This window comes from Nicotiana sylvestris, chromosome 2, assembly GCF_000393655.2.
Source record: "Nicotiana sylvestris chromosome 2, ASM39365v2, whole genome shotgun sequence".
NCBI classification, from domain to species: domain Eukaryota; kingdom Viridiplantae; phylum Streptophyta; class Magnoliopsida; order Solanales; family Solanaceae; genus Nicotiana; species Nicotiana sylvestris.
In genome coordinates, this window is record NC_091058.1 from 75,936,165 (window position 1) to 75,951,759 (window position 15,595).

The 15,595-nt window shown below is 41.2% G+C and overlaps 2 protein-coding genes across 2 annotated transcripts; both read right to left on the bottom strand.

Annotated features, from left to right (window-relative positions):
• Window positions 1-4,136: 4,136 nt before the first annotated feature.
• On the bottom strand, window positions 4,137-4,493 carry LOC138885091 (uncharacterized). The gene has a single exon (XM_070165990.1). It carries the CDS (start codon window positions 4,491-4,493, stop codon window positions 4,137-4,139), a length of 357 nt encoding a protein of 118 aa, XP_070022091.1.
• A 4,302-nt stretch (window positions 4,494-8,795) lies between these two features.
• On the bottom strand, window positions 8,796-9,458 carry LOC138885092 (uncharacterized). Its single transcript, XM_070165991.1, has one exon. The coding sequence runs from the start codon at window positions 9,456-9,458 to the stop codon at window positions 8,796-8,798; it is 663 nt and encodes a 220-aa protein (XP_070022092.1).
• Between the last annotated feature and the right edge of the window lie 6,137 nt (window positions 9,459-15,595).

Here is a 15,595-nt window from a genome sequence, read left to right on the forward strand (position 1 = left end):
AGCCATGGCTGGCAGGAGAAAGGTCAAGGATGACCGGAGAAAAGCCACGAACTGAAATCGAACAAGGACTGGACCAGATTCCCTCAAGGTCTAGTCATGAAACCATTGGAACAAACACCCAGGAGCCATAGGAGGCCACTACACGTCTCCAATGGCCATGGGAGGCCATGGATTATGCAAGGTTTAGGGTGGATTAGGGTGTAGTTTGATGGCGGTGGCTAGGTTTCATAAGAGTTTCAGAGAGAGTTGAGAGAGAATAGGGATTAAAAGGCGGCGTTAGGTTGAATAATGAAGTAGGTTAAGGGGTCGTTTGGAGTTAAAAAAAGGAAAGGGAAGTCGGTGGCCGTTGATCTAAATGATTAACGACTGGGATTAAAGGGATTAGGTGGGGATCCGGGTTGGGTCATGTAAATTTGGTTAGGGGTTCTGGTTTGAGTGGGAATTAGGCCGAAAGAATTGGGTTCAGATTGGGGCCAAATTAGGCTATAATTGAAATGAAATTGGGCTATTATTTGAATAGCCATTTTTCCCCTTTAAAATTATAAAAATAGTAAATTAATTTCTGAAAATAAATTAAAAGTGCTAAAATAATTTATGACATATAATTATCAATTTAAAAATACTGGAATTAATTTTCATAAATATAAACGCAATTAAATCCTAAAAAATGCTAATATTGCAATTATGCAATTTAGCTTTTAAAAAACTATTAAATAAATTTGTAAAAATATGCAAAACTTCCCTTAGCTATATTTTAGCAAAAAATAAAAGTCCAACAAGTGAATCACCAAAATGCTAATTTTGGGAAATAATTATTGGTTTTTATGGATAAAATAGAGAAATAAATTGGTTTAAAAATTAAGAAAAAATAACAAAACACTTAGACATACTTATATATGCATACATATGCTCTTTTCAAGGTATTTTGCATATTAAAAAATATATAGGAAAAATTGGGTATCAACAACTGCCCCTCTTTACCCGGGAAGGATGAAAGAGTTGTCGGGTAAAGATATGATGTCCAATTTTGACCGAACAAAACGGTTGGAAGAAGTTAGGCTGCACCTGGCTTTTGAGCTGCCTACATATCCCCGGTTCTTAGGAATCAGACCATATGTAGTTCAAGATCCATCGGCGGAGTATGCCGATGAAAACTTTCCAAGAACGGACGCACTATCTAGGACAGGGTGAGTGGGCGTCATGTGAGAATGGTTAAGGTTCGATATGGCTGCCAGAACTGGAGCGGGCTTGCTCCTACCGGGATGGCCGTTGCTCGCCGATGTACCTGCAATTAGAAACAATACAAGCGTATACTGCGCATAAATCTAAACATGATGCAAATTCCCGTCGGACCATGAATGTTGTCTTCGGACGGTTAGGATGACGTCCTTAGACCATGACGTCCTGGGCCATGAAGCGTATGATAAAGGATTCGCAGGCCATGAAATGATGCTCACAGGCTATGAGGATGGTGCCTCTGAACCATGGTGCCTCTGAACCATGGTGCCTTTGAATAATGATATTCAAAAGATTAAAAAAGATCCTCAGGCCATGACATGGTGTTCTCGGGCTATGAAGATGGTGCCTCCGAACGATGACGCCTTTAGATAATTTGGCGATCATTCAGCCCATGAGATGTAGTATGTAGCTATATTTTAGCCGTGAGATGCAGTATGTGGCGATCTTTCATCCATGTAGATGCAGTATGGGGTGATATTTCAGCCGTGAGATGCAGAATGAGGCGATCTTTCAACCAGGCAGATGCAGTATGGGGCGATCTTTCAGCTGTGAGAGGCAGTATGTGGCGATATTTCAGCCATGCGGATGTAGTATAAGGTGATCTTCCAGCCTATGCAGATGCAGTATGTGGTGATCTTTCAGCCCATGAGATGTAGTGTGCGGTGATCTTTCAGCCATGCGGATGCAGTGAGGCAGTGTTTAGCCTTATGCAAGGATGAAGGCAGTGTTTAGCCTTATGCAATGAAAATGTAGATGGAGGCAGAGCTTAACCTCGGAAGGCAGAATGGTAGCCTTATGCAATGCAAAAATGCAGATGGAGACAAAGTTTAGTCTCAGAAGGCAGAATGGTAGCCTTATGCAATGCAAAAATGCAGATGGAGACAATGTTTAGTCTCGTAAGGCAGAATGGTAGCCTTATGCAATGCAAAATACAGATGGAGACAGCGCTTAGTCTCGGAATGCAGAATGGTAGCCTTATGCAAGAAATAAAATGGCATATGGTAGTAGAGCTTTCTTAGCTGATAGCAGATTGCGGCATAGTGATTGTCGGGGACATTGTGACATACGGAATATCACTAGTGAGTGCGGATAGCAAATGTTGGTAAGTGGCAATGGTTCCGAGAGTTGTATTCCTGAATAATGTTTGTCCTACGGGTGTATAGTATGTTTGATGATTTCGCAATCCAAGTGACTGCATCCAAAGAAAAATTGTCAGTTTGTAAATGGGAGGTTAGTTCATATCCCTGCTGGCTTTGCTTGACCTGTTAGGCTCTGATCTAGTGATAATGTATGTATCATTGGGGTAGCATTGCTAAATAAAGCAATTTCAGTAATATGCATGATTTTGTAAAAATATGACATAATTATAATCTTTAGATGAACCGACGACAGTGACGTGGTTCAGGACATTGCAAACTCTCTTACTACGGAATTTTGAGGGTCTCCCTCAAAAGTCTACCCCAGTTTAATAGGTTGATGCTTCTGATTGTTGCTTGCGACGATTGGCTGAAATTACTTCGGAATTTTAAGGGTCCTCCTCAAAATTCTGTCCTAGTTTCCAATTAGGGGGGGGGGGAATGAAATTTTTATTGAATTGTGACCGAACCCATAGGGCTGCCTATGTATCCCCTCTTAAATGGGAATCATGTCAGGCGTAGTTCAAATTACATCATATAAGGGAAACATAAAGATTACACATAGTAGCACTTGACTGCATCTAAATTGATTGGTTTTGGCCAGACTTCTCCGTCCATTTCTACAAGTATGAAGGGCTCCTCCTATCAAAACCCGATGAACCATGTATGGACCCTGCCAATTGGGAGAGAATTTCCCTTTGACTTCATCTTGATGCGGAAAAATTTTCTTTAACACCAACTGCCCCAGTGTGAACTGTCTCGGCTTGACTCTTTTGTTGAAGGCTTTGGACATTCTGTTTTGATAGAGATGACCATGGCAAACTGCATTCATTCTTTTTCCGTCGATAAGGGCTAGTTGCTCCTAACGACTTTTCACCAATTTTGCATCGTCGAGCTCAGCTTTTTGTATGATCCTTAGGGAAGGAATTTCTACCTCGACGGGAATGACTGTCTCTGTACCATAAAACAGCATATAGGGGGTTGCCCCAGTTGATGTGTGGGTTGTGGTGTGATATCCTAATAGAGTAAATGATAACTTCTCGTGCAACTGTTTATGCCTCTCTATCATTTTCCTTAATATCTTCTTGATATTGGCGGACTCTACAGCTCCATTCATTCGCGGCCTATAGGCTGTGGAATTCTTGTGTTTGATCTTGAAAGATTCACACATAACTTTTATCAAGTCACTATTGAGGTTGGAGCCATTATCAGTAATGATCGACTCTAGAATCTCGAATCAACAAAGAATGCAGTCACGGACAAAGTCTATCACGACTTTCTTACTTACTGCTCTGTAAGATGCTGCTTTGACCCATTTGGTAAAAAAGTCTATGGCTGCCAGGATAAACCTATGTCCATTGGAATCGGCAGGCTTGATTGGCCCAATAACATCCATTCCCCAAGCGGCGAACGGCCATGGTGATCTTGTTGCATTAAACTCATTTGGAGGTACCTTTATCATGTCTACATATATCTAACAACGGTGTCATTTCAGAAATACTGGATGCATTCCATTTCTATAGTCATCCAAAAGTAACCAGCTCGAAGTATCTTCTTTGCTAAGACAAAATCGTTCATATGTGGGCAGCAGGTCCCAGCATGAATTTCCTCTAGCAGCTTGGATGCTTCCTTTGAGTCGACATACCTTAATAGTCCTAAATTGGGAGTCCTCCTATACAAGATTCCTCAGTTTTGAAAGAAATTATTGGATAACCTCCGAAGTGTGCGTTTCTGAGTAGGATTAGCAAGTTCTAGGTACTCTCATTTTGCCAAATATTCCTTGATATCATGAAACCAAGGCTTCCCATCTGCTTCTTCTTCAACATGGGCATAGTAAGCTGGCAGATCATGGATCTTTACTGGAATGGGATCAATGAAATTTTTGTCTGGATGTTGTATCATAAACGACAAGGTAGCTAACGCGTCAGCGAACTCATTCTGGATTCTGGGAACATGTTGGAATTCAGCTTTCGTGAACTTTTTCCTCAATTCCTGTACATGATGTAGATATGGAAGTATCTTGGAGTTCTTGGTTGCCCATTCTTGTCGCACTTGATGTATAAATAGGTTTGAATCTCCAATTACTAGCAGCTCTTGAATTTTCATGTCAATGGCCATTTTGAACCCTAGGATGCAGGCTTCATACTCGGCCATATTGTTGGTGCATGGGAACCTGAGTTTGGTGGACACCGGATAATGCTGACCGGTTTCTAATACTAGGAATGCTCCTATGCCAACTCCTTTGAAGTTTTCCACTCCATCAAAAAACATTCTCCAACTATCATAGGATTCTGCAATGTCTTCTCCTATGAATGATACCTCTTCATCGGGAAAATACATTTTCAGGGGTTCGTATTCTCCATCCACGGGATTCTCCGCAAGGTGGTCTGCTAATGCTTGTACCTTGACCGCTTTCTGAATTATGTACACAATGTCGAACTCGCTCAACAGGATTTGCTACTTAGCTAGCTTGCCAATGGGCATGGGCTTTTGGAAGATGTACTTCAAAGGATCCATCCTTGATATGAGATACGTAGCATAGGCATAAAAATAATGCCTCAGCTTCTGAGCTACCCAAGTTAAAGAACAACAGGTGTGCTCTAACGAAGAATACCGGGCCTCGTACGAGGTGAACTTCTTACTGAGATAATAGTTGGCCTGCTCTTTCCTCCCGGTTTCATCATGCTGCACCAGAATGCAACCAAAAGACCCATCCAATACTGCAAAGTAGAGTAATAAGGGTCTACCTGGCTTGGGAAGGACCAAGGCTGGTGGTGTTGACATTTACTCTTTGATTTTGTCGAAGGCCTTTTGGTAGTCATCAGTCCATTTGGTAGCGGCGTCCTTCTTCAACATCTTAAAGATTGGCTTACAAATAACCGTAAACTGTGTTATGAATCGGCTGATGTAATTGAGCCTTCCCAAGAAGCTCATCATATCTTTCTTGTTCTTTGGCGGTGACAATTCTTGAATAGCTTTGACTTTTGATGTATCTAGTTCTATTCCTCGGTGACTCACAATAAACCCAAGTAATTTCCCAGCAGGAACCCCAAATGTGCATTTTGCGGGGTTCAGTTTCAGGTTGTACCTTCGCAATCTATTGAAGAACTTCTTCAAATCTTCCATGTGATCAATGTCCTTCTTGGACTTGATGATGACATCATCTACATATACCTCAATCTCCTTATATATCATATCATGAAAAATGGTAGTCATGTCCCTCATGTAGGTAGCCCCTACATTCTTTAGGCCGAACGACATCATCTTGCAACAATACGTTCCCCATAGTGTAATGAAAGCCATTTTCTCAGCATCTTCTTCATCCATCCAGATATGATGATAACCCGCGAAACAATCTACAAATGACTGCAGCTCGTGCTTGGCGCAATTGTCAATCAGGATGTGTATGTTCGGCAAAGGGAAGTCGTCTTTTGGACTGGCCCGGTTGAGATCCCGGTAGTCGACACAAACTCTGACCTTCCCATCCTTTATTGGCACTGGCACGATGTTGGCTAGCCATGTCGGGTATTCTACTACCCTAAGAAACTTAGCATTGACTTGCTTAGTGACTTCTTCCTTAATTTTCAAACTCATATCAGGCTTGAACTTTCTGAGCTTTTGCTTTACCGGAGGACATGTCGGATCGGTTGGCAGTTTGTCAGCCACAATAGACGTACTCAGACCAGTCATGTCATCATATGACCAGGCGAATATGTCCTCATATTCCTTTAGAAATTCTATGTATTCCTTCTTTTCTGACGACGATAAGTGGACGTTGATTAGTGTTTCCTTTACATTTTCTATATCTCCCAAGTTAACAATTTCTATCTCGTCCATGTTGGACTTAGCTCTATTCTCAAAGTTCTCAACTTCTTTGACAATCTCATCTAGTATGTCATCTTCATCTGAATCAATGTCCATTTGTTGCGTTGTCTCATTGCATGTAACAGTCATTGGTTCATCAATATAAGTAATAATAATGTTGTATAAGTAAAGTAATGAGAGAAAAATAATAAATGTTGATTCATAAGAAGAGTCAAAATGCTTTGATAAATTGCATAACTGTTTTGAACATTGAAAATCTTATTACGGAAATTAAAAATATGAAAAGAAAATCATTTATTAAATAAAAACAGTGCATGGTGCTTGTTTTAGCCTTGCTACCCCGAGGTTCGTCGGGCTATGGTTGTCTTGATAGTCCAGTTATTGAGGTGTGCCCCTCTGCTCACAGCCTGTATGGAAGGGCCTTTCTCCCCCCCCCTTCTCGAGAACAACACAACAGTCCACGCCATTGTCTTCCATGAACAAGTTCTTTACCGCGGCTAGGGCTTCTTCTTCCTCTGACCCATAAACAATGTCGGCCTACTGGAAAGTCTGCTCCAAATGCGGTATTGGCTGCTCTAGTGGGTAATAAGGACTGCGCCATGGTGGCGACCAGTTGTTGAATTCTTCCCAGGTGTACTCATATCCCAGACTGAAAGTGGTTCCATGTTTCTTGAGATTTATGGGCTTAGCAATTCTTCCCAGGTGTACTCATACCCACTCCAGTTCAGTATACTTTCGATTTTTTATCCCATCATTTATCCTTGTCAACAGCATTTACCCTTTCAATGTGGTGGTAAGTCTCTCCACCTAGCTTCCTTCTTCCTTCGATTGTCGAAATGGTCTGGCGACTGTATATAGGGTTGCTACCATCACCGTGAATGATCACCTCTTGATGATTCCATTAGAATTTTACTTCCTGATGTCGTGTTTATGCAAAGGCCCCAGCAGCATGAATCCACGGCCGTCCCAACAGCAGATTTTAAGATGCTGGCACGTCTATCACCTGGAAGTTGACATCGAACCATGTTGGCCCCATTTTGCAAGCATAGACTAATGTCCCCAATGGTGGACCTCTGTGAACCATCAAAGGCTTTCACATTGATAGCTCCATCCTTTATCTCGTGCAGTCCTTTACCCAACTTCTTGAGTGTTACCAGTGGACAAATGTTGAGGTTGGAACCTCTATTGATCAGGATTCTGGTGATAAAATAGTCCTCCCATTGCACAGTGATGTGTAGTGCCTTGTTGTGCCCCAAACCTTTAGGTGGCAGCTCGTCCTCATAAAAGGTAATCTTATGGCTCTCCAACACCTGTCCTACCATATTGGCCATCTCCCCGCCAATGATGTTGCTTGGTACGTATGCTTCACTCAGCACCTTTAGCAGAGCATTCTTGTGTGCCTCAGAATTTTGTAGCAAAGCAAGAATGGAGATTTGTGTTGGTATTTTGTTCAACTGGTCGATGACCGAGTATTTCTTGGCTTGTATCTTTCTCTAAAGGTCGTCTGGACCTGTCTAAATGATGGGTGGCCGATTGGAGGCCTGTTTGCTTGACTCAGCTAGATGTTCAGGGGTATAGACTCTACCAGTTCTTATCATCCCCTGTGCTGCAATAGTCTCTTTGAACTTGACCTTTCCTTTCCTCCTTGCCTAGGCTGTATAGTCCCAAGGTACAACCTTTATATGGAATGGTGTCATGGTCAACATCGCCACTGGGATCAGCGTGGCTACCCTTACTCCGAACGGAGCATATGCCTTAGGTGGTAAAACTACAACTTCAAATGGTGTGGGTGCATTTGCTGGAGACACGAATTCGACCTCAATTGGTGTTGGTTTTTGCAGATGATGTCGCTTCAAATTCAAGTGGTACAGATACGTTCACCTCAGTATCCTCAAACGGTTGAATCTGGACTATGATTGGATTGAGAGTAACTATTGGCTTCTTTGGTCATCACCTTCTGCGATCAACCTGATTGATCCCTCGGGATCTCAATCATTTTCTATTTCAATCATGTGAATACCTCCACCCTTATGGTCTGGTAAAGGGTTGTTATAGACATTTGGAGCGGGTTCCTTTGCCACAATAATCTTGTTATTAACTAAAGTCTGGATCTTGTCTTTCAAGGAACAACATTTATCGATGGTGTGCCCTTTCATGCCGGAGTGGTATGCACAGGATTTGTTTGGATTAACCCTCTGAGAAGGGTTCTCAAGGGTTTCAGCAGGGATAGGGGTGACATAACCAGTAGCTTTGAGCCTATCATACAACTGGTCAATAGGTTCAGCAATGGTTGTATATTGTTTTGGAGGTCTGCGATCAAAATTTGGTCGAGGTCTAGGGAAGTTTTGGCGTGCAGGAGGTGATTGATAGTGGGATGGTTGAGTATTATAGGTTTGGTAGACATGAGCAGGTTGGGAATATTTGGGCGAAGTAGGCTGATATGTGGGAGGTGTAGGTGATTGATAAGTGGATGGTGGAGCTTGATAGGAGGGTGAGGATGCTTGGTAGTTCAGAGTAGGCTGATATGTGGTGGAGATGTTGGGTAAGTTTGGTATTTGATAGGAGATTTGGTCCTTTGTACAACCATCATGGATCCTACGTCCCTTTCTTGGACACACCACCGGATTGTAAAGCCTTATTTGTAGCTTGAAAGGCCTCGAAGTTTGTAACCATACCGCTTTTGATACCTTCTTCAATTCTTTCACTCAATTTGATAATGTCAGAAAATTTGTGGCTTTCAATGATCATTAGTCGTTCATAGTATTGCTGGTCTTGGGCCCGGACAAAGAATTTGTTCATCTGTTCCTCCTTTATGGCAGGCCTGACCTTAGCAGCTTCGAACCTCCAGTGAGTAGCATACTCGCAAAATGTTTCTATAGGCTTGTTCTTTAGATTCTGAATATAGAACACATTCGGTGCATTCTCTGTGTTAAACCTGAACCTGTCCATAAAGTCGAATGACATGCCTACCCATCTTGACCACTTCTTTGGATCTTGGCTGATGTACCAAGACAACACATCTCCTTTCAAACTTCTCATGAATAGCTTCATGCGGATTCTCTCGTCTTTCCCTACTCCAACCAGTTTGTCACAATACGTCCTCAAATGGACCCTTGGATCGCCTGTACCGTCAAACAGTGTGAACTTCGGAAGTTTGTATCCCTCAGGCAGTTCGACATTGGGTTGTATGCAAAGATCTTCATAGTTTAGCCCATCGATTCCTTTGCTTCCCTCAATGCCTTGAATCTGGCTAGTCATTGTCTTAAGTTCCTCAGCTAGGTTTCTAATAAGCAGATCCTTTTCATCAGACTGAGGTGTGTTTGAGATAGGTTAGGTGGAGTGTGGTATGGTCTTCACGTACATAGGGGTGTTATGGTGGGCGTGAAAGTGGTCATTTGTGGAGTTTTGGAGTTCTGGGATAAGTAGTGGAGTGTTGTTTGGGGTATGGTAGGTGTTGCATTGTGTCTTTGGTGGAATAGTGTGAGGAGCGGGATGATTCTATTGCTTTGGGACATTTTGAGGCGGTGTAGGGTTTTGAGTATTGGGAAAGGTGATATCTGGGGTGCTGAGGAAAAATGTCAGGCTTGCCAGATTCTGAACTTGATCGAGCTCTTCTTGGAATTTCAATAGCTTTTGTTCAAGTTGGGATACATTCTCCTTAGGAACCTGAGTACCATGGCCGTTAGTGGCCTCTAGCCGTTCAGTTGGATTCTCCTTTTTGACGTTGTTCAGATCTTCTATCTTACTTTTGTTCTTGTTTTTGACAAGAGTAAGAGGAGGAGTAGATGGAGGGCCCTTGGATCTTGTTGAATAGGATGATGTTGCCAAAGTGCACGAACTAACCTTTGGGGAGGAGAATAATAAAAACAAAAACAAAGACTAAAACAAAAGTTAACCAAGTTAGTGAGGATCACAAAAAGTATTACAGTATTTAAACACATAGTGCGGGAATTTAGATCATGTCTTAATTTGGGGACCTCTTTATGCCTGAGGTGGGCCTAGCGACAAATTGATTTGGAGAACTTAGGATGCTAAATGCCTCATTTTATTGATAAAAATTAGACGAATCCCATATTGACACTAAATAAACAAGAAATGAAAATCACTGATGGCCATTGGTCTTATTACATTTCATAAAGCAAAAAGATAAAACTCCTATCTATTTGGTCCCAGAAGGACCTTCACCAAATTCGACATCCTTGTCTACGTCGAACAGCTTTCCCAACTCGCGAAGTCCCAGCAATAGGTCGGCCCTAGCTAAATGTCCGCCTTCGGTCCCTTAAGCATTTTGGCAGTCTTCGACCCTTTTGAGAAACTTTTCTCTCTAACTCCACTATGCCTCTCTCCAAGTATTCTAGTTTCTTGTTGGCACTCATAGCCATGTCCTTCCATTCCTCAATCAGCTTCTGGTTAGACTCTTGTATCTCGCGGTGTTCGCTTTCATACTCCCATACCCTTTTGCACAGTTGGTTGTATTTGACCTATGCCTCGGCCCTTTCATATATAATCCTGTGGCCCCGAGCAAACCCTAGCCGGCCCAGACCATCATGATTGTCTTCTAACCAACAGGAGTATAAAAGAGTGCAATCGGCATGATACCTATCCGGCTCGATGGTATCTCTCCCCATTATGATCTTGCAGTGCCACATATGCTGAGCTTGGCACTTGTAAGGACTATCATAATTCTGGAAGTCATCCCGGAAATGACTCATCTTGTCGACCCTGGGTATAACCTGCTTCCTACCAGTTTGTCTCATAACTCAGAGAGGGACGTAAATATAGGTTCCTCTCTGGCCAATCAATATCAGGAAAGGTGCATCTTGAGATCGGGCAATGAACTCCTCGGTTGGAAACCATTCGAACATCTATTAGACCTGTTCTTTAGTTAGATTATCAAATAGTTCTACCCATCCTTTGGCCTCTTCAGGCTGAGAAAACATATCAGGGATGTAATTCATTCACTTTGGATGATGGAAAGCGATGTGATCATCCCAGTCCCTTCGCTGAATCTCTTGTCGGTATTCGCCCCTTTGGAGATGTTCCATAAGCCAGAGTTGAAATAATAAATTGCAGCCTTCGAAGTGCTTTGCTCCTCGTTGACACTTATCCAAGGCTCGGTATATGTCTGCAATGATCATGGGCACAATGCTGAATGGCAGCCCACCGATCCCTTCCATTAGGGTCTTAATTACCATAGCTAACCTGGTGTGGATTCTTGCTTTCTTCATAGGAAACACGATCAGCCCCAGAAAATAAAACATGAAGATGAAGACCCTTCGATGGATGTGCCCCAAAGATGTGATGGCAAACTCGTTCGGGTAAGTACGGTAGGATTTATTATGACCGTACCTTTCATACAAATAGTCAAAAGGGATATAGGATTTCTTTAGACATGTCAATTCTAAATTCTTCTTTAAACCCATCATTTTGAGGAAGCCCCTACCCTTGTGGTTATGAGGCATCAGTAGACCCAGAGTTTCCCATACTAGACCGTCCAATCCTCCTATCTCATCTAGCAAGGGTGTCACTTCAATGTCCCCAAAGCGGAACACAACCCTTTCACAATCCTAAAATAGTGTGGCAGCTTCTATGATCTTGTTATTAGGTTGGATCTCCAGAAGGGATGGTAGATTTCCCAGATATTTTCAGACGAGGGTTTGATCACTACAGTGAAGATCTTTCTACCAACTTAGCAGTCTTGGGTGGATGTTGGTGACCATGCCGAATCTAGGGACTTTGTGCCACATTTTCTGCAAAACAAAAAAGGTTAGGCCCTCACCCCCACTAGACTCAACTATTTAATACCAACAATTAGCATGACGCATTTAGTTCTCCAAATAAATGAACAACACATGGTGGTGTCCATTTAGGTTCAGGGAAAACCAATGGACTTTGGACAAGGCTAGTTTAAAGGATCATTATGTGGACAACATAACTGACCCGACTAGGTTTGACCGTGCTGCATGCACAATTTGAACATAGTAAGTTTTCTATGGGGTTTTAGACTGGTACCCTTGAGCCGACAACTCAAGGGGGAAGACACAGAACCGTCGACTGCACCGCTGATCGACTGGTTTTACCGCAAATATGCCTTTCCAAATTTAGGGGTAATAATATAGGAAGAGCGCAACCACTCATTATAAGCGTTGCTATGGTATTTGTTTGGCACGAGTGGAGTATGATGTTGAGCATGATTATGCAATAATTAAAACATGTTTGCACGTATTTGCACGTTAGGAAAGCGATAAATACAACAGTTTCATAATTTAAAACGGTAATAAAGGAAAGAAACAAGAAGACATGTCAGTTTCGCATCTTAAAAAGGAAATTAAATGCTTAATGAAATTTAAATAAGTAATTGCACATAAGGGAGATTCAAATTCACAAGAACAGTCTAAAATGGTAAAATCCTAAAGATCCCCAGCAGAGTCGCCATGCTGTCGCGCCCCCTTTTTCCCCTTTTTGCATCGGAAAATCGGGTTTATGACATTTTTGGGGTGTAGGACAACTCATTCCTTTTGGAAACTGAGTTTTGCATTTTGAAGAGTAGCCACCTAATGAATTAAGGTGCATTAGGACACCCATAAGGTTCACTTCTAAGTTTGTTTGATAACCAGAGATAGGGTAAAGGCTTGAAATTATCCCAAGGGGAAGATGTTAGGCACCCCTCAAGATCAACTAGTGTGGTTCTCGGCCAAAACGTTTTTTGTAAATTTGAGCAATTTGGCAAATAGACGAGTATAGGCTCAAATAGTAGGGGATTTCAGTTTAAACACATAAGAGTTTGAAAGAACAATTATTAAAAGACGAATTTTGAAAAGAAGTTGCAAATGAAAAGGAAAGGGGTCTTAGGTTTTATTTATAATATGGATCACATCAATGCAATACCCGGTATGACACTCATCAGAAGAGGGGTTAAACGTGGTATTAGCACACCGGTCATCATATCCATATCTACCCTTCCCACCCCGTTAAAGTATTAAAGCGCGGATTGGTCTCGGTCACTATTGCATGCTATTACCCGTCCCATTCCTATCAGTCCTGGAGGAACTTAGTGCTACTATTCCTAAAAGGGAGGGATATTAGGCTGACTTTTAGGTTTCAAAAGGTGAAAATATCTAAGGCGACATACAAAAACATATAGGAATGCACATTAGGGGGAAACATGTAAACAACTAAGAGGCTCATATATACCTCCTCAAGCAAAGCACATAAATAGCATGACTTAAACACATTTAGGGTCTAAATTTAAAGTACTAAGTCAAGGGGAAATTTAATTGTTGAGGAAGACCAATTTATTACATAACTCAGATAAGAAGCCCGAATCGGACATGTCTGCTGGTTGTAGCAGTTACTAATTAACAAAGGCGGATTCAGATTTTTATTGTTGTCACCGAAGGCTTGCCTAAGTGTGTTGGTGATATGCTATAAGCATGATGTCTATTACTGATTTAGAATGTAGCAAAGCAGTAACAATTTTAAAATGAGCAATTTGAGATCCTATAGGCATGCTTTCTAAACCGTATTAATAAAAGGAGAGTAGGTTGTTTAAAACTAGTTTAGAACAGTACGAGTTAAACTGATTTTAAACTATACTGGTTTCAGATCCTATAGGCATGATATCTATTATTACTAATTTCTAATTCCTATAGACAAGATATCTAGTTGAACGTGAAATAAAACAGGCAGGAATTACTTGAAATTCCTATAGGCATAATTTCTATGAAAAATACTGATTTTAACCTTATGGACATGATGTTTGATTATAGCCATTTAGATCCTAAAATATGGTGTCTAAGTGTGGTAATAAGACAAGCAAAATTTAAAACAAGTCCTATAGGGAAGTTATCTAAATGCAGAGTTAAACATGCAGAATTTAAAACAGATCCTATAGGCATGTTATCTAAATGCAGAGTTAAACATGCAGAATTTAAAACAGGTCCTATAAGCATGTTATCTAAATGCAGAGTTAAATATGTAGAATTTAAAACAGGTCCTATACGCATGTTTTCTATCCTTCTAATAGATAAACATGCATAATTATTCATCCCCTTTTCACTAGCCAATCCCGATGTTTATTACAAATTATTACAGACCAAATAATGAATTACATCAGAAAAGTGTAAAAGAAGAAGTTACAACCAGAGGAAGCCTGATTCTTGACTTCCTCTATGAGTTATGGAATAAACCTCCTCAAGCACCACTTGTTTCAAAGCCTTTCTCAGACTTGGGTGTGTCAAAGTTCCCTAAGGTTCTCAAGGGACCCCGGGCAGTGCTTACACCCAGGTTTGCCTAACCAGATACAGATGAGTGCAGTGTGGAAGGGCCAACCCTTATGTGTCCAAGTTCAGGGGGAGCTCATGGGTCCCAAGGCAAGGCTCACTCTAGAGGGGCAGAACCTAAGTTCTTAGAGTATAGTGGAAGTGCAAAAATAGAGATTTATTTAAAACTAGGTTGAGAATAGTAAGGGGTAAGAGTGATTTGAAATCAGTAGTAGTAAAGCAGAATCAATAGTTGCACAAAGGGGTCAGGGGTTTGGGAATACATTGCATGGAGCATATGACCCTAGGAGGAGTCAGGTTTGGACATGCACAACAATAGATGATGCTAGCATGCCTATAAACCAGCCAGGGAATATAAACACCTAAGGGGATATGGGCTTTGGGACAGTAAATCACATAATCAAGTGACTGACAAGGTTCCACAGCCTAGCCTTGTCTTTCAGTCGGCTAGACAAAGCAGTAAGCACAAGTAGTAACAGAGAAGAGAGAGAGTTTTGAGTAAAGTGTGTGTTCTGAACTCAGATGGTTCATGTTTGAAAGAAAAAGGATGTAGGGTATTTATAGCTTCTAAAAATGAGTGAAAAGTAAGGTAATAAGTAAAGTTTTAATACAAATATAGAAACAATCAACAGTCAGAATCAATTATACAAGTGATTCCCTTTAATTAAGGAATCACTATTTAACGGGTAGAAACAGGTTCAAATAAGGAAAGAAACCAGTTTGGGAGTAGATTGATCATTGCCATAACAGTGGTAGTAAAAGCATGCAGTGAACAATCAAGTCTGAGTACGAAAATATGCTTATTTCTTGAAAGGATTCAGCAAGGTAAATATTACAGTAAATGGAAAAGAATCAATCAATTTTAAACAGGCGAGTGAAATTAAGGTTGATAAAAGAAAAGCTTTGCAATCAGTCACAAGATTAAGATCAATCAAGGAAGAAACATGCTTGTGCACTTCAGTATATAAACTGAGTGAACAGAGACATCAGACATGCGAGGCCAAGCCCATTGGCAAAAGAAGTAGCATGCAATAGTAGTAGAAATAAGCATAAGGTTCAGTAGATAGTCAGGGCTCAGACATATAGCCTAAGTGAAGAAGAGAGTAAAACAAG